Source organism: Carcharodon carcharias, chromosome 14 (assembly GCF_017639515.1).
Source record: "Carcharodon carcharias isolate sCarCar2 chromosome 14, sCarCar2.pri, whole genome shotgun sequence".
Lineage (NCBI taxonomy): Eukaryota > Metazoa > Chordata > Chondrichthyes > Lamniformes > Lamnidae > Carcharodon > Carcharodon carcharias.
In genome coordinates, this window is record NC_054480.1 from 141,247,751 (window position 1) to 141,267,487 (window position 19,737).

Genomic DNA, 19,737 nt, shown 5'->3' on the forward strand with positions numbered 1-19,737 from the left:
GGTCGTCCTCTGGCCAGTGGAGCCTGTGCTGGCCCTGCCGGGGAGGGAGTGGCCACCGCCACAGCTGGCATCTCCCCAGTCACCACAGCCTCATCAGCTGCCAAGGTCACTGGCAGAGGGGCGGAGGAGCTGCTGCCGACATCTGGAGCGCCTTGATAGGAGCCGCAGAGATGACAAGCAGCTCGTGCGCCAACGTGAGGTCGCTCTGGACCTCCCTGCTCACCATTGATGGATGGGCACTGAGCTGGGATACAGGGTGCCTCATACATCTCCCACACAGACACTGACTATCTGAGGTCAGTGCCTGTGTGAGGATTTGCAGGTCTGACCGCAACCCCAGGAACCTCTCATTCTGTCCCTGGAGCTGCCTTTCCAAGAGAGTCGCCACTCTCTCAATGGAGGAGGCAGTGCCCTCGGTCACGAGGAGCTGCATCAGGGAGATTAAGGTCAAAATGAAAGTTTGAATAAAGGAAGGGATAAAATTATTCAGATAGGTCCCCTCATGTGACAGTTTCACATGAGCTGGGGCATGTTTATCAATCATCAAAAAAAATTATTTATTCAATAAAACCTTCATGAAACCTCATCCCGCCCGTGGATGAGGTTTCAAGCAAAATGCGAAGGCCGCTGGCCTCTTCGCCTTGTTCTGTTCCAGTTATTCCTTTCCCTTCTAAGGCTCTCCCTCTTCTCCATATGATAATTACAGTCTTCTCATAGAATACGGCTGATGGATGATGCCTGACAGTAGCTCCAGGGCAAACTCCCTGGGTGCTTTTCCTCCCCCTTATAAGGAATCATACGTCCCCTGCTCTTAATGGGCCAATAGTGGCAATTTACTGTTAACTCCATCTAAAATTTGTTCTTCCTGAACCGATTTGGCTGTGTAAAGAAGAGGTTAATATTATTAGGGCCTGAAGTATTCAACTTCAACTGGTATGTATCACAAAAGTCTAACCCTACAATGTACTTCTTTTAATTTTATTCTTGGAAACAATAAATTATCAATAATTTACCAGTACTTACAGTTGCTGCAGACCCTGTGAACTGGTGTCACAAGCACTGTGATAAAACCAATAGCATAATATAAATCAAACTCTAATTGGTAGAAAGGGTGCACCAAGGTTATTTTTCACAGTGAGATACCTGGCTGTCTTATACGCAATATAATAATTTATAATGCTGCTTATTTTACTCCATGACGTGCTCAATCCAGGTTTCCTCTATTGGGGATTTTAACCCTTTAGAGGGAACGTTAGGGCTAACAGTGTAGCAGTAAAGTGCTCTCACATTCACATTTCAGCTGTATAAATCTGCTGTGTAAGGCCCTGAAATTTTCATAGGAATTCTCTTGATTTCCCACCAACAAAGCAAACATCCCAGCGAAATGCCGGATGATGGCTTTTAACCTGGTTTTCCTGAGGGACTCCTCTGATCTCCTGCCTTGGTTCGAGCAGGGTTGGGAGAAGCCCTGCAAAAAATTCCCAGTCTAAGTCTTCAGAAATAATTCAGATTAATAGCAATGAAACATATTTACCACGCCTTTCAATATTCATTTCCTTCAAAAAATAAAAGCAGAAAATTGGTCAGGGGTCTTGCTCCTGATGACCCAGCTGAAAAGGTGTGTGCATGAGCATCAGTTGTGGACCTAATTGGGCTTGTCTGTAATACCCAGGATGGGTGAACATCTTGCCTACAAAAAATTTCAAGGCTTGCACATGAGTGATGGCTACCTGGCAAGACAATATCTGGTATAAGAAATTGGTATCCTCCAAGAAAGATGAGGGGACAGGAAGAAAGTGGATAAAAACTGGTGGAAAAGTAACACGTTGGTTTTAAAATGTGCGTATTATCTGATCTGTTTTGTGAGCTATACTCTGTATTGCACTGGAGAACCTCTGGAGGAGAACACAATAAAAAGGGGTACGCACCACAAATTCTGTTCTCTAGCCATCAACTCCATCTTTGGGCAACTGTTTGAGGTTAAACCAGACAGCTTGCGACCTTGGTATATTTGAGATCTGGCTATTTAACTGTGCCATCGCTAAGATTGCTTATTTCCAGCTCCACTGACATTGTCTAACTTCAGCCCTGCCTTAGCTCATCTGCTGCTGAAGCCCTCATCCATGCCTTTGTTACCCCGAGGCTAGAATATTCCAACACACTCCTGGTCAGCCTCCTGCATTCTACCCTCCGTAAACTTGAAATCATCTAAAACTCTGCTGCCCATGTCCTGACTTACACAAAGTCCCATTTACCTATCACCCCTGTACTAGCTGATCCACAATGGCTCTTGATCTGCCAATGCTCGATTTTAACATCCTCAGTATTCGCTTCATGACCTCATCCCTCCCCATTGTTGTAAAGTCCTCCAGTCTCACAACCGCCGCCCCCCCCCAACCCCGGGTTCTCTGTTCTCCTCTAATTCTGGCCTCTTGAGCATCCCTGGTTTTAATTGCTGTACTACTGGCAGCCACGCTTTCAGCTGCAAAGACCCTAAGCTCTGGAATTCTCTTGCTAAACTTCTCCCCCTCTCCGTCCATCTTTCTTGAAGATGTTCATTAAAACCTATCTCTTTGAGCAAGGGTTGGTTATTTGTCCTAATGCGTCAAACTTTACTTGGTAACGTCCCTATCAAGTGCCTTGGGATGTTTTACTACATTAGAGGCACTATGTAAATGCAGACTGTTCTTGTTGAACGAATTTGAATCCAGGTCAGCCGCACACTAATGCTTTGATAAGCACTGTCAGCAGAGCTGTAGCTGAACAGACAGTTATGTCTGGAGATTGACTGTTTTGACAACCAGTAATGTCATGTTATAAGCATGGCCTTCTCTGTGACTGAGGGCATGAATCAAATGCAGCCGTAAGCTAAAAATAATAATAATTATGTTCATGTAGCCAAAGCTTAGCCCAGCAATTTAAAAACGCTAACCTACATATCACACCTAGTTTGTTAAACACATTTATTGTAAAGACTGCCTGCAGAGTTTTTAGTTGACTTGTAAATAAATGAGAAAGGATGAAAGGATAACTGAAGTAAAAGAGAAATCAAATGAACCAGAACCTAAGGCAGACAGGTAATGTTTAAGAGGAATGAAAAGGCTTGCATTTTTGTGGCATTTTATCATGTCGCTCAAAAGCATCTGAGGCAAACATGGCAGTTCTGATCTGCACAGCAGGATCCTTCATCATTAATAAAATTGAAAAGTTGATCTCTTTTTGGTGTGTTGGTTAATGAAGAACTGTAGACTAGCATCCATGACCTTCTCTGAAAATTGCACAGGGATTTTTACCATCTGCCTAAACAGGGAAACGGGACTGCAGTTAAACATTCAATCTGAGGGGCAGCAACAAAGCTTAAATAATATGAAGAACAAAAAAACTGCGGATGCTGGAAATCCAAAACAAAAACAGAATTACCTGGAAAAACTCAGCAGGTCTGGCAGCATCGGCGGAGAAGAAAAGAGTTGACGTTTCGAGTCCTCATGAGGACTCGAAACGTCAACTCTTTTCTTCTCCGCCGATGCTGCCAGACCTGCTGAGTTTTTCCAGGTAATTCTGTTTTTGTTTTAAATAATAATAACACCAGCATTTAAAATTGCCTTTAATGTAGCAACATGTCCCAAGGCGCTTCACAGATGTTATCAAACAGGATTTGACACCAAACCACATAAGGAGTATTAGGGCAGTCAGCTCAAAGCTCGGTCACAGATGAGGGGAGGAGCAGCGAGAGGTCGAGAGGTCGAGGGGTTCAGGGAAGAATTCTAGAACTTGGGGCCTGGACAGGTGAAGCCACAGTTGCCAGTAAATGTGAGATTGGAAATCGAAGTTACGCAAGAGGCTAGAATTTGAAGGTGCACCAAGGTCTCGGAGGGTGAAAGGCTGGAAGAGGTTTCAGACAGGGTATGGAGAGGCCAATGGGAGGGGCGGGGAGGGGGTGGGGATTTGAACACAAGGTGAGAACTTTAAATCTGGGGCATCGCTGGACCGAAAGCCGATCGCTGGAGTGACGTGTGCACGATAATTGGTGCAAGCTGGAATACCAAACCGAGTTTGTGGAAAAGCTGAGTTTATGGAGGGTGGAAAGTGGGAGACCAGCCGCAAAACAAAAAAACATTGGAATAGTTCAAATAATGGATTCAAACGTCTGATTCCGCAATTTTTTGGGTCCACAGGCAAAAGTGCCACCTGCTGAGACAAACTGACATACACGAGAGGTAGCTGCAGAAAGATAAAACGGTTCAGAATCAGTTTAGCCCAAACATCACAGCTAGCGAGAAAAAAAAAATTAAGCCGCAAATCTGTAGATCCAGCATCGGCAGCAGTCAACAAAAGGGATCTCAGAAAAAAAATCATTCTCTGTTGAGTTCAGGTTGGTCATTAATAATTAAAGGCACTTTAGAAAAATAGATATAAAAACAGGCACAGTTATAAAGAAATGTTTGATTTTAAATGTAAGAATGAAATAAATGATTGTTCAAGGTGAGATAATGGTCTGAGTTATTCCCACGAAGGGTGGGGGGGGTGGTGGTGGGGGGACTCGACAGGAGTGGGAGGGGGTCGGTCGGGAAGCTGATCGCCGGCCGTGATTGGCTCTGCACTGTGGTTTCGCGTGAATTGGCCCGCCCTGCATTGGATCGTGGGCGGCAGTGCTCAGCGCTACCCTGTGCGGGCGGGTGGTGGGGTGGGGGGGGGGGTGGGTGGGGAGGAGGGAGAGCGGGTCTGCTGCGCAGTTCGTTCGTGCGCGCGAAAGAGCACTGCAATCTCTCCGGGGCACGGAGCTGCTTCAGGGAGGTTGAAGCGCTTTTTGAGAAAAAAACGAATAAATACAATAAAAATTCAACGAAACATTTTCCCCCTCATGTGGCTGTGTCACATGAGATGGGACGTGTTTTTAAGTTTTCAAAATAAAGTTTTTATTTAATTGGTAATAGCTTTAGGAAACCTCATCCCACTAGTGGATGAGGTTTCCTAAAAAAAATGTAAAGGCCGCTTGGCCTTTTCGCCTGCCCCACCGACTGTCAGGCTGGACGGGCAGCGTGAACTTCAACTTCAACTTAGTTACCTTGTTAACGGCCATCGTAGGCCTTTTAATTATCGGCGGGTGCACAGCCCACCCCGGCTCACACCCACCGAATGAAACATCGCGACGGTGTGAGGTGGCGTGGGGACACACTCCCGACATCGTCACGTGTCGGTTTACGCCCGCCCGCCGAAGGTAAAGTTCTGGCCGATACGTTTGAAGTGAGTCACGAGTCAAAAGTGACGATCTTTTTCTGGCTCTTAGCAGTAATTCATCAATCACCCCTGTGGGAAGCAAAAATGACGCCAAAAGGGAAGGAATTCCTTTGTGTGCTGTTGCTAACAACGTTATCGGACCTGGGACAGGGTTTTTTGCCTTGATATAGGGTGGGAATGGAGGCAGGCAGGCGCAGAGTTGCCCAAAAGCCAAAGGTGTGCAGGTTCCCGGCCGCTGTCACGACTCCTGGCGATTTTCCTGGGTGCCGGGTTGACTGGGGAACAGATACCTACCCACAAGCGGTGGGTGGCTTGTTAATGCAGCTAAGGTACCAGTTAAAGCCATTGATCAGAGACCGACAAGATTTTTCCAGTTGGTCTCTGCACACCACACCAGCCCCACCCCAACCCCTCCAACACTGCCCCCCCTCACTCCCCACCACCCCCCCCAACCCCTCCAAAACTGCCCCCCCTCAATCCCCACCATCCCCGCCCCCCCTCCACCACCCCCCCCCCCACCCCCCACCACGGCGTCAGGAGCTTGCCAGATGCCTGGAGGTGGCCTCCCAGTGGCAGTGCTCCAGGGACTCAGTGCTCCAGAACCACTTTGAGGCCCCCTTACTGGCTGCCATACCTACAACGGACATAGACCAGGCCACAGGCCACCCTGTGCAAGTGCTCCCCCCCTCCATAATGGACGTCCAGCAGCTGTGGCCATTTCGTTTCTTCAGTTTTTCGAAAGGTGCGGAGGGGGCCACCTCTAGATGGAGGCATCCTCTTTCTCCTGTACCTCAAACGTTAGGCTGCAGCATCTGCAGTGCTGGAATGTCTGGCCCCTGGCTTAAACGGCCTCTTGGTTTTGTTAAATAGTGGAGAGAGGCATTTCACTTGAATGTTTTTAATCGAATTGCTGAATCTCCCCCAGGGATATTGGATGGAATTTAATTTTGGTGACGGGGGGTCTCGCTCACCAGCTGGAGAACCAGCAGGAACCCCATGTCACGTTCGTTGGGGAAGACCCATCAGGCACTTAACCGGCCCGCCTCAGGCCTTCCTTGGCATTTAAGATTCTGAGGTGAAAATCCTGCCCCCCGAGAGCTGCTAGCCAGTCAGAGGCCAGCAGCTCTCAATTGCCTGTCATTCTCACCAGAGGTGCAGGATTGACAAGGGACCCAGGCTACAGGTGAGTGCAGGTGGTAGGGGGGAGGAGATCGCTGGGTGGGTGGGAGGGTGTTGAAAGAAATGGCAGAAGGTTGGCTCTCAACGAGGACCCCATTCCTGACGTCAGTTCTCACCATCGAGCACTGAGTGCCTTTGAATGAGAGAAGTTCCTCGTTCCCCCCCCCACCCCACACTCCCCAGGAACCTGCAAGCGAACCCGACAGAGTTTGCTCTTTGGGATCCCCCTGTGTGGCGACCTTGCCCCACCCGCCACTGGTTGAATACCAGCAGTGGCAGGATGAGGGGCCCTTAAGTGAGCCCTTCCTGTCCCAGGCTAAATCGGGCTGGGGTGTGAAGGCAGCACGATCCCCACTCTGCATCCTCCCATCCGATTAAATGCCCCTCTCCGCCTCCAAACTCGCTGCTAGCGGGGGCAATAAATTCTGCCCACTGGAACAAAATATCAGATGAAATGTGCTTTTGTTGCTCGTTTGTTTAATGGAGAACAGAGACATCACATTTTTATAGAACTGTATATGCACTCAGGGTAAGAACGCTGTTAGATTTCTTAAGTAAGTAAAGGTTATTTGTTACCAAGTAGTTTTGCCTTGAAGGCTATATATTCCTTAATTACTCAGACAGTTTAGTGCTATTGAGGTTATAGTCTGATGCAGTTTTTCTAACAATTTATGCAGTATTGGAAACCTGTGCGATCTAACAAAAGGCTTTTTTCAAAGATCAGTTTTGTAACTGTCCAAATGTTTTTTTTCAAAAATTAATTTACCATATTCACTGTCAGTTGATTTTATGCAATCATTACAGGTAACAACCTTGAGGTTATTGGAAAATTATGCTGTATTCTCTCTGTGAAATGATACAGCACCTTTAAAGAAACATTGGTATCATTCATGTGAAAGAATGAGGTGGAAAGTCAACCATCTTTTATTGATCTTCAGAGAAAATGATGAATGCTGACTAGAGTTTGGTTGCATTTCTACTAACAGCAGCCTTTACAGACTGAACCCAATCACAGAGGGATACTGTCATATTTGATTCACGTAGACAACTAAAGGCTTATAGTAAAAGATTTATAAGGGGTCATTCAGTATTGCAGCTGGCAGATGTTTCTTCCAATTATATTGACATCTGCGTAATAACTGGAAGCAGACTGCATACACTGACACCCTCTAATTCACATACAGTTCAATTTCCAACACTTAAATACACCACTGGGAACACTTAATGGAAGCTTTAGTATAGATGTAAAAGGAAATTTCTTAGGGGTAAAAGGAAGTTTATCAGACTGGAAAGATGTGTTGAGGGATGTCCATGGACCAATTACTCTGATTTACCGTAAACAAAAAATACCTTAAAGTTCAAAATTGAGGGAACAGGGAACAAGAACAAAATTGCTGACGATACTAAATTGAGTGATGCAGCAAAATATGACAAAGATTGAATTTGTACACAGGTAGGATGGGCAGATAGGCTGCAGATACTGTTCCCGTGTAAAGAATATTAAGTGTAACTATTGAGTTTTTACCTGGAAGAACAGAATGCAAAAGAAAGGATGTTATATGGAACGTGTATCAAACTTTAAATGGGCTGTGTTGCAAATATAGCACAGTGTCAGGAACTCCAACTTCGGAAGGTTACAAAAACAGTGGAAAAGATATAGTGTAAAATCAATAGGGTGTTTCTGGGGCAAGGAGGGTATGGTTATGAACAGAGGCTTATAAAGATTGGAATATTTTTATTCAACTCAGAAGGTTGGGTGGTGGTGGGGGGCGGGGGGGGTGGTGGTGGAGGTGGCGCGTGGGCGGGGGGTGGGGGGGTGGATGGGGAGGTCACCCAATAGAGAACCTCAAGATTGTGGAGGGCAGAACTATGGCAGACGCTGTTCAATGTTGGAAAGTTCAAGGTAATTCACTCTGGATTCAAGAAAGACAAAATGGAATATTTCTAATGGGTGAAAAGCTAAAAACTGTAAAGGATCAAATGGATTTTGGTGTCCACATTTCACTGAAAATCAGTGCATGGATACAAAAAGTAATCAAAAATGTTAATAGATTGACAGTCGCATGATAACAAAATAATCGCACCCTGCTTTCTGTCCATGCAGAGATCAGCACATTGCCATTAATGAATATCAAATTTGAACAACTTGGTGTTCCAAAATTATAACCACTCCAATTACATCATTTCACTTTTGATCGGTAATGCCAAAAGAATTGTGACTTACGTATTCCTCCTTCCAGTTCTAAATCTGCTTGGGTTCCAGAGCTTCAAGAAGAGCCCAGAAATGATTGTTTCTGATTTCAACAGATGTCATATTTTCTCTGCCACTTTAACAAAGCAGTAAATCATTTGAAGTAAATGGATTAACGGCACCACCAAAATAGTGACAGTGAAATACCATATGAACATGCTAAACATTTATCTACTATTATCACCTACAGTTATTTCTAGACACATTTCACAGTGCAGTCTCAGGAATAAGGTGTTGTGTAATATCTAATTAAGGTAAAGCACGCAATCCCACACTCCCAGCAGGAGCACCTCACTCGGCACAGGTTAGGGATAGGGCCATAGTTCTATAGCTCAACTGTCCAATCCAAACTCCCTTTAAGTGCAGTTTCCTTGGAGAGAGGACAGGAGGGTGGAATTTACCCAATTAGCTTGTGCTGCTGTTTAAGCTTAAAGCAATGTCATAACCAGGCTTGTCAAAAAAAACAAAATCACAAAAGCTACATTGGAATCCATGACTTGGGACAAAACAGAATGAAAACAATTTTCTTTTTATTTCGTTCCTCATCTAGGTACACTCTGACTGAAGGAGATTTTCACCATTTAAAGAATGCTCGATTAACTCATTTGCACATCTCACCACCTTCACTGAAAATAGTAACAATTCACGAGTGTGAATCAAGTGAGAACAATAGCTTGGCAATGAGTGCCCAAGCTCCATCATCATCATCCAAAACCAACCTTTCCATTTTCCAGGTAAGTCCCTGTTACTTCTCATTTTCACCTGTTGCTAAGCAGAAAAAGGTTATAAATGGAAAATGCCCTTAAAGTCACGGCTAGCATCTTCAAAAATACTGTAATTATTGACTTCTTTTATCGCGGACAGCCCACTAATAAGTTGGTGCTCAGTAGCTCAGTAGCTGACCGAGCAGCATGTTGGACTCCCATGATTCTAGCACATTTGAGTAGTAACCTTATCTGCCGTTCAGGTTTGTGTGTTCTCAGGAGTCGGGGGGTGGTGGGATGGGCAGAGAACTGTCGATAAGTTTCCCCCAAGCAGAATTGCACTTGTGTAAGTATTGTATAGGGTGATGAATTATTGCTGAGGGGAAGGGGGTAGGGGGTGGGGGTGCGGGTGCAGCACTGACGATAAATAACTACCTTTGTGAAGCATTGCCGGTTGTGGACAAATATACTGGAGCAACGTGGGCAATTGAACCAGACCGAAACTCAAGGAAATCTGTTGATGCTACCAAAGTCCTCTGACGTTTGGGTAGATAGGTATGCTGTGTCATTGCCAATCAGAGGAGGTTTTCTTTTACAAACTGGGCGTGCTGGTGTTCACTTTGTTTTCACCAGGTCAGCAGAAATAACAGCGGAAAATAGAAAGGTGAAAAGATGGGCCTGAACTGGCTTGGCAGCGCAGTGTTGGCAATGGATGCATTCCATGTACAATAGACCTTGTATCATGGAGCAGCTTCCATCTGTTTCGGTGAAATGTCAGGATTTGGGAAGCTACAAAGGAGAAATTTAAGAGGATAATTTGAAGCATGTAAAAAGTCTTTACAATCATAACTATAAAGTAAGATAAGAAGGCTGAATACCATATATTTGAAACAGTTTGCTTATTACCTTTCACTTAATAATGTATATTTGAACATTTGGTTAAAATATATTTAAGAAATAAAGAAACATAAGCAAAGCAATATAACTGTAACAAAGTGCATTTATGTGATGCCCCAAGGCACCTTACATTGAAATAGTTCCAGCGATGAACAGACACCAAGCCAAGAGAAAGATTTTGGAAGGCTATGGTAAAACATGGGTTTTGAGGAGACTTTTAAAGGAACACAGAGAAAGAGGGAGGCAAAGGATTGTCATAGAACCATATGGTACAGGGCTGAAGGAGGTTATTTGGCCCATCATGCCTGTGCTGGCCCTTTGGAAGAGTTATTCAACTAGTCCCACTCCCCCCTTGAGGGATTTTCAGCAACTGGGGCAAAGCTACTTAGAGCATTGCCACCAAGAGTGGGGGTCAAATTATTGTTGCCAGCACCAGTGGTTGAATGGCATTTTTTTTCTCCCCTCTTTATGCAGAGTTATTAACCCAATTAACACAATTGGGTGTATGTCTGTATTTAAATAGCAAGAGAGAACTATCATACAAACTTGCAAAGTGGCCATCTGCTAATATCTCAGATGATAATTTCTAGGCTGTGGATTATTCCAAGGTGTTAAGAGTTTCGGATTCAGATTCATTTTTGGCATCGCTTGATTTACATTTCAAGCAGGTACAACGGAAACGTCCAAAATATTTCAAACTTAAATTCAGAATCACACAATTGTTACGGTGCAGAAAGGAGGCCATTCGGCCCATCGTGTCTGCACTGGCTCTCTGGGTATTTTAACTTAGTGCCAATCTCCTGCCTTTTCCCCATAACCCTGCACGTTGTTTCTATTTAAATAATCATCCAATACCCTCTTGAATGCTTCAATCAAACTTGCCTCCACCACACTTCCAGGCAGTGCATTCCAAACCCTAACTACTCGCTGTGTGAAAAAGTTTTTTCCCACCTCGCATTTGCTTCTTTTGCAGAACACTTTCAAATTGTGCCCTCTGGCACTGAAATTATAACAGGAATCAAGCTACGTAGGAAATGCAATCTAAACAGAGATAAAAGAGTACAACACAACCAAAGCAAATATATAAAAGTAGACTACTGTGGATGCTGGAAATCTGAAATAAAAACAGAAAATGCTGGAAAAACTCAGCAGGTCTGGCAGCATCTGTGGAGAGAGAAACAGAGTTCGCATTTCGAGTCCATAGGACTCTTCGTCAGAGCTAAAGAGAAGTAGAAATTCTCTGTACATATAATGGGTTCAGGCCCAAGAGGGTCACATATAGTATGAATTGTAGCCAATAAATTAAAGCAAGGGACCACCAACGTAACATATTTAATATACTAATTTCACGGAAGAGTGCCATATTAACTATGTTGTGTGTGAGAATGATTCTGGCAAGATTTTATTAAGTTTAAATGAATGCTATCTTGGACTGCTACAAGGCATGATTAAGTGGGAAGTCAAAGCAATTGAAATAAATAGCCCTTCATTTATGTTTGGAACTGGTTGTAAGTGTTAATATTACAACTGTTTTGTAGTAGGACGTTCCAGGTTCTACACTCATGGGCAGCTGAAGTTCTGGATCCAGAGTAATTTTGGATGCATTCTTCATATAATTTATTTCAATCAAGTGTTTTCTCGTACCATCCAGCATGGTAGTCATGGGGAGGAAAGGAATTCTCCTTCACTGAGGTGTGCCTTTAAATTATTCCTTTCTCAATGAAACATCAGTACTCTGATGCAGGATGTTGTTGGAAATAGATGGAAGCTGTCTGATGAATATTCATTTGATGGCATAATTGCACAAATAAATTCAAGTTCTGAAAGACATGATGCATCAACAATGCCCTTAATGAACTACTGAAGAATTAAATTCAACCTATTGTCTTTGAGGGAGTAATTTTAACCATCACTGACACTTATTAGTTATTTTCTGCAGGTTTCTTCTTATTCCCATCTGATGCCTTTGGCTACCTGTCAATTTGCAGACATCTAAAACTCAAATATGATTTTATTATGACTGGTGAACAAAAAAATATTAGATGCAGCCAGGAAAGTATAGAAATGTGTTCGTGGAAGCAGTGCCAGACCGACTTATATGGATTTCCCAGGGGCAGTCCGTGCTATGGACTGCCACACACACAGCCCATGCAGCGTTCTTCATTGATATCAATGAAAAACAATGCTGATAGCAGCCTGTGATGCTGACTGGACCCAGAAAATCAATGCAAGTCTACGAAGTAGTGTGACTTGAACCAATTTCTGCTTTGAGGAATGTTAAAGATTTTGCTTGAGTATTATGTAAACCAATGTACAACCCAATAATTAATAACAGATAGCTAATAATCTAATAGCGTTGTGTTAAAATTTTAACGTACTTATGTCATGATTTTGTGGTTAATATGATGTAGTCAAATTTTGTATCATATTTGTTATTACATTGCTAATTTTCATTATATGTTATTTTAATATGGATGTCTTACACATTTAATGTAATCCAGCACACTTAAGACAGAATAGCATTGTGCACCTAAAACCATACAATTTTTGTCCAGGAAGACTTATGTTTAATGATTTAACACAAGCTTGTATTGGTGAAATGCGTTTGCCATAAAATCATTCACAGAAAAATCACCTTTATTTCCACAAAAGTAATTGCTAGAGATCTGAATTTGACTGTTATATTTGCAAATCAGAGCTGTATTTTTTCATCTCAAAGAGGTTAAGTCTTGACTGTTGTCATCAGTTATATCAATATGAGGCCCTCTGGTAGCTTCATGCTAAGAGAATTGGACTCCGCTTGGAGATCCCAGTCTTGAGAGACATGCACACTCCAGGTTCTCACGGAGGGTAAGTTTGCCAATTGTAGATGGCTCACCCAGAGGAGAGAGGTTCCGTCAATCAAATAACTTAGTTACAAAGCAGCATTGACAGTGACCACGGCGGGAGTGCCCTGTTGTAACTGAGAAGACAGTTCAGGTTCCAAGGAAAGAGAGCTATGTAGAAAAGCAAAAGAAAAAACACAGAAAATACATCCCAAACTGCAACCTGTCAAGCAATACAAAATTTTGTTACCGAAACATGCTGACTCATGGTGTTGAAAGAAAATCTGGTTCCATATAAACTGTGGCCACCACCCTTAAATCCACTGAAAATAACACACACAATCATAACATGTTGTTTTCTGCGTGTGTTAGCATCCTGTTTAATTTTTCCAATCACGAAGACTGCTCAATCACTAGAGAAGTAGAGATTAAGACTATTTAAACTCATCCTCTTTAGATCTATTTTTGTGAGCTAACTGTTTTTTATTGTGAATTTAGATTATTTCTAATTTTGTTTGCAGTCTATCATAAATCCACTGCCACAAACAGCTCTGACAAGCCACTCAGTTAACCCCAGCTCAGCCTTGCCTGGGGATACATTCAATTCATCAGTTAATACTACCTTTGTTGAAGCAAATGTTCCTACACCTGCTGATTCTGGAGAAAGTAGTGTGGTAAGTAAAATTACATAGAATTAAATAGAATCTACAGCACAGACATAGGTCATTTGGCCCAACTGGTCTATGCCAGTGTTTATACTCCACACGGGCTGTCTCACACATTAACTACCACTTCCCAAACCTGCCCCTCTATCCCTCTATCCCCTTCTCCCTCATATATGCATCAAGCCTCTCCTTAAATCCATCAGTGCTATCTGCTTCAACCACTCCATGTTGCAGTGAATTCCACATTCTCATCATTCCTAATTGCTTTGTTTGATCTGCTAGTGCCTATTTCGTATTTATAGCACATTGTTCTGGACTTATCCCACAAGTAGAAACAGTTTCTTCACATCCACCCTCTCAAACACTTCCTAACTTTAAAAACCTCTAAAAGGCTTCCTCTTTTCCACAGAAAAGAGCCCCAGCCTGCTCAATCTTTTCTTATAATTGCATCCTCTCTGTTCTGGTCACACTTTGTCCAGAGTTTTTTTCTCCAGAGCTTTAATCGCCGGTTTGTGTATCAAGACCAGAACTACACACACTACTCTAAGTACCACAAAATGCAATGCTGAGACATGCCAAGGTTTCTTCAGCAGCACCCTCTAAACCTCAAACCACTGCTACCTAAAAGGGCCAGAGCAACAGGCACATGGAAACATCACCAACTCTGGGTTCCTCTCCAAGTCACACATCATCCTGACTTAGAAATGTACTGCTGTTCCTTCGGTATTGTTGTGTCAAAGTCCTGGAATTCCCTACCTAACAGCACAGTGGGAATACCCGCACCCCTGCAGTTCAATAAGGCAGCTCACCACAAGCTTCTCAAGGACAATTAGGGAAGGGCAATAAATGCTGGCCCATATCCTGTGAGCAAACAAAAAAAATTGTGCGGTCTCACCAAGGTTCTATATAAGTTTAACATTACCATCCTGCTTCCATATTCTCTTCCAACTTGGCTTGTATTTTGTTGAGTTTAGAAAGGTTTAAGGGTTGATCCAATTGGGCTTTTTAAAATGATCCAAAGATCAGTGGAGTAGGTGCCACTTCCTCTGGTGGGGTTTCCAGAAAACGAGAACACAAACTTCAAATTAGTGCCAGGCCTTTCAGGACTGAAATCAGGGAAGGTTAGAGGAAATCTGGAATTCTCTTCCCCCAAATGACTGTGGGTGCTGAGTCAATTGAAATGTTCAAGACTAAGTTTGACGCATTTCATTTGGTGAGGATACCAATGGATATGGATCAAAGGCAGGTAAATGGAATTGAGGTACAGATCAGCCATGATCAAATTCAAAGTTGCTACAGGCTTGAGGGACTGAATGGCCTACTCTTCCTATGTTCCAAAAAACGAATGCCAGTATTTTGTCCGGCCTTCTCAACTTATGTTGCTACCTTAGTGATGTTTGTATCTGTACTTTCAGATCTCTTTGCTCTTCTACCCAGTTTAGTTTCATTCTTTGCATGGAATAAGTTGCCTTCTTATTCCATCTACTTAAACCACCTCACATTTTTCTCGATTGGCTTCATTAGCCGTTTATCTGCCAACTCTGAAAGCCTATTATGTCTTCCTGTATTTTGGTACAGTCCTCCACATTATTACCTACACATCCAGTTCAGTATAATCTACAAATTTCAGCACCATAACTCCAAATTCAGAGTGCAAATCATTTATATAAACATAGTGAACAAGTGGCCCCAATATAGATAATTCTGGCACAGCACTTACCACTTCCTATCAGAATGTGAAACTTTCCTTCACACCTCAGCTGTTCTGTTTTGTGGCCATCTTTTAATCCAATCTGCTTTCTGACCCTGACTCCACACACCCTGACTACTCTACCAAGTCTCATAGGTAGCACCTTGTCAAAGACTTTCTAAAAGTCCATGTATACCGCATCCAGTGCAATGCCTTTGTCTTCTCTTTGTCTTATTTCTTCAAAGAATTCATTAAGGTTGGTTATATATGACCTTCCTTTTATCCCCAGCCTATCTTTTATTATATTTTCCATCTCTAGATGTTTCCTTATTTGATCTTTTATCAAACGTTCTCGAATCTTTCCTATCATTGACATTAAGCTAACTGGTCTATATTTCCCTGGGTTAGTTCTATCTCTCTTGTTGAAAGTGGGAATTATATTTTCTGGTTGCCAGCCCTCTGGCCCTATTCCTTTCTCTGTTGTTTTTATATGGTAGCACATCTGCTCAATCCTCCCTAATATCTTTGAGAATTTCCAGATACACTCCACCTGGACCCTGGGTTTTGTCCAGTCTGTCTAGTATGGCCTTTCTATCTTAACAGTTGGACTATTCCTTTTGACTTTTTCTACTGTTATTATTTCCTCTTCAGTGAGAACTAAGGCAAAGTTTCTATTCTGTATCCTTGCCATTTCAACGTCATCTCATGTGAGTTTATCTTGCTCATTCCATAATGGCTCTATCCTTTGTTACTTACATGCCTAAAGAATACTTTACTGTTTCTTTTTATATTTCTTTGATACTTTCCGTTTTATGGAAAACAAGAAAATACTTTTTGTTTGCAAGCACTTGAAAAGTTTACTGTGTAAGCAAAAGACTGGCAGCATAACATCAGCCTGTTCCATTAGTTTCAAGCATTTCCTTTCTACAGACTTGCTTGAAATAAAAGAAGGAAGGTATAAATAGGTTGAAGTGTCATCAGCCTTGATTCCAAACATAGACTTGCTTTGTGCTCGTTTGTTCAATGCTTCAGCATCTCTCTTTTGCCTGAAGCCACCAGAGGGCAAACTGTCAGAGTGAATTCACAAATATCGTCAATGGTTTCTGTATTTTTTTTTGCCAGATTGAAAGTCTAGCCGGCAGCGCCAAAGGCGGCAGCAGCGGTGCCATCGAGGCAGCGACGACTCCCAGCCAGGGCACAGTGCTTCAGTTCTTCAGCAAGCTGCGGAGACACGCCAGCCTAGAATCAGCCAGTCCCTACTTCAAGATCAAAAAGTGGAAGTTCGAAACGAACCAGCGAGCACTGAGCCTTGATACGCGAGGTAAGATCATTGTAGAACCAGCAATTAGCGTGAAGCCAAATTTCTGTGATATTTGCAGACCGCCCGGTAGCCTGTCAAAGCTTGCTTAACAAAAAGAGGTAGGCGTTGATATTCTATTTATCATTAGAAACTGTTACAATTCTTGAAATCAGTCCCCAGTAAATCTGTAAATACTGTACAATTTTATTGTATCTTATATATATGTTCCACTATAGAAATAACTTGTAAGTTCTACAGGAGTTTTGAGTGTGTTGAAGTGCAATTCCTCTGCTTACTGCTGCATTTATTATTTTAAAGAAAACTTGGATCAGGTTAGATTCATGGTCCATGTGTAGCAGCTTCAGCAATACATTGTTCCTATTAGCTTATTTCTCAGACATAGAAACTGCAGGGAGTACTGACCAATTCCAGTTATTGTTGTGTTAAAGGTGGATAATGGCTTTAAAGGAATGGTCGGGTTGTCTTATGAGGAAAGGCTGGACAGGTTAGACATGAATCCACTGGAATTTAGAAGAGTAAGAAGCGACTTAATTGAAACCTTTAAGATCCTGAGGGGTCTTGACAGGGTGGATGTGGAAAGGATGTTTCCTCTTGTGGGAGAATCTAGAACTAGGGGGTCACTGTTTAAAAATAAGGGGCCACCCATTTAAGACAGAGATGAGGAGAAATTTTTTCTCTCAGAGGGTTGTGAGTCTTTGGAACTCTCTTCCTCAAAAGGCGGTGGAAGCAGAGTCTTTGAATATTTTTAAGGCAGAGCCTGATAGATCCTTGATACACAAGGGGGCGAAAGGTTATCAGGGGTAGCAGGAATGTGGCGTTGATGTTACATTCAGATCAGCCATGATCTTATTGAATGGTGGAGCAGGGTTGACGGGCCAAATAGCCTACTCCTGCTCCTAATTCATATGTTCGTATGTTACAGCACCTTGTGGAATCAAAGCTTCAAAGACTCCCCTCCATTCAATTCCAGTTGTATAGTCTGATGTCACAAAGTGGAGCATCGCTTGGCTAACCCTATTATTCTCTCATTTATCCTCTTCAGTACAAACTGACCAACAGCTTTCTTACAGGATAAATCTGCGCAAGTTCTGCAGTGACTACTTTAGAGATAAATCTGCAGCGATCATTACTGAAGCAAAGTGTCAGAGTCAGAGGGCAGAATTTTCCATGCCCACTGGCATCAGGTGTCATGGTGGGCATGAGTGGACAATATGGCGGGAAGGCCAAAAATCGGTTGCACGCCGTCAATTTCACACTGATTCTCCCGCCTCCCCCCCACTGCCTGCACAGGTAGCGCTGAGCACTTCGGGGTGCGCGTCACGGTGGGAAGGTCTTAATTGGCCCGCCAGTGTAAAATGGCGGCATGCAGCTGGTCATAGGCTGTTCCCACCAAGCCCACCCGACGGGGGGAATATTCTCCCCATGGATGTAATTGTAAAGCTGGCAAATTGCTATGCGTTCCAGTTCCCCAAACCTGTTTAACAATTGTCCCATTTATTCAGTGAACAGAATTTTCCAGTCCTACCTAAGAAATAATACTTTTTATAGCCCCACCAGTATCAACTTGGGTCAATTGGTAGCACACTTACCTCTGTAATAGATGGGGTTGTGAGTTAAAGTCCCAATAGACTTTAGCAGATAATACAGGCATTACTGAGTGAGGGCCACATTGGCTTAGCTGCATCTTTCAGATCAGATGTCAAACCGTGACCCCATTTGCCAGTTCATTTGTTCTTTATTTGTACATGAGGATGTGAGTGTCACTGGCAAGGCCAACAATTATTGCCCGTCCTTAATTGCCCTTGAGAAGGAAGTGGTGAGCAGTCCTCTTGAACCACAGCAGTGTACGTGGTTTAGGTACATTCACAGTGTGGTTAGTTAGAGAGCTCCAGGATTTTAATCCAGTGATGACGAAGGATCAGTGAAGTTAGGATGGTGCAAGACCTGGTGGGGAACTTGCAGGTGGTGGTGTTCCCATGTGCCTGCTGCCCTTGTCCTTCTGTTTCGGTTTGAAAGAGGTTGGCAGAGAAGCCCCTTGACAGTATTCCAGGAAGAACTGGGAGTGATGGCCAATGTCCAGGCCAATGGCCCCCTCTCATCTGATGCCTTCAAAAAATATGATCTGATCATGAATTCACTTGATGTTTATGGTACTTTGCTGTGCATTAATTGGCTGCTGCGTTTGTAACTCCCTTTGGGACATTCTGATGACATGATAATGAGCCAAGTGTAATTAAGCTCTTTCTCTCTTATTTTTATTCCATATATTTCCACAGGCTCTGCAGCTTTGATACATTTTAGAAATCTACAATAAGTTATGGGTTTTACAAACTGTGGTCTGAATTTTACAATTCGGGGTGTTAATGAGCTCAGTTGCCCGTTAATGATGTTTTACAAATTGGCAGGTGGGCTGCCAATTTCAGCAGCACCCCCCCCACCTCCACCCACCACCACCCCGCCCGCCTACTATATTATGGGGGACCAGGTTGAGGGTGGGCAAGAAAGCAGTGTTCTATCCAGCCATCATGTTTTATGTCCCCCCCAACCCCACCAAATATTCACCTGGTGGGGAGCCGTAAAGTCCAGCCTGTAGCTCAGATATAAGCTAAGAAAATCATGGCGTGCTGAACAACGATGTAGCCCCTAGCTTAGAAGAAAATGTATCATTAAAAACTATTCATCAAACATCTTGTGATCTTGCAGGCATTAAGTGTGCTCGGTGATTGTTATTGTTAATAGTATATTAATTGTATGCAAATGGTGCAGCCTAAAACTGTGATTGTTGGGGGTTAGGAGGTGTATGTTTGTAATGTGTAATTCCGTAATTAAATATGTAAGTGTATGAAGACTGGCTCCAATTCTATACTTCACCAAGTGGCTTTCTGGAATAGAACAGTTACTGCTATATCAGGAGAAATGACAGTACTGTCAGGAAACACAGTATAGATTTTGCAGATACAGTGGGAC

The 19,737-nt window shown here is 43.1% G+C and overlaps 1 protein-coding gene across 2 annotated transcripts in view; it reads left to right on the forward strand.

Moving 5' to 3' along the window:
- The window catches only part of cbarpb (CACN subunit beta associated regulatory protein b), a 195,572-nt gene that overhangs the window by 130,657 nt on the left and 45,178 nt on the right, over nt 1–19,737 (forward strand). The window contains exons 6-8 of one of the 2 annotated variants that reach the window (XM_041204886.1): nt 9,219–9,402; nt 13,616–13,768; nt 16,572–16,770. In XM_041204886.1, coding sequence (XP_041060820.1) covers nt 9,219–9,402; nt 13,616–13,768; nt 16,572–16,770 — 536 coding nt within the window. The remainder of the gene's footprint in view (nt 1–9,218; nt 9,403–13,615; nt 13,769–16,571; nt 16,771–19,737) is intronic. The other variant, XM_041204887.1, reaches the window with a different exon arrangement.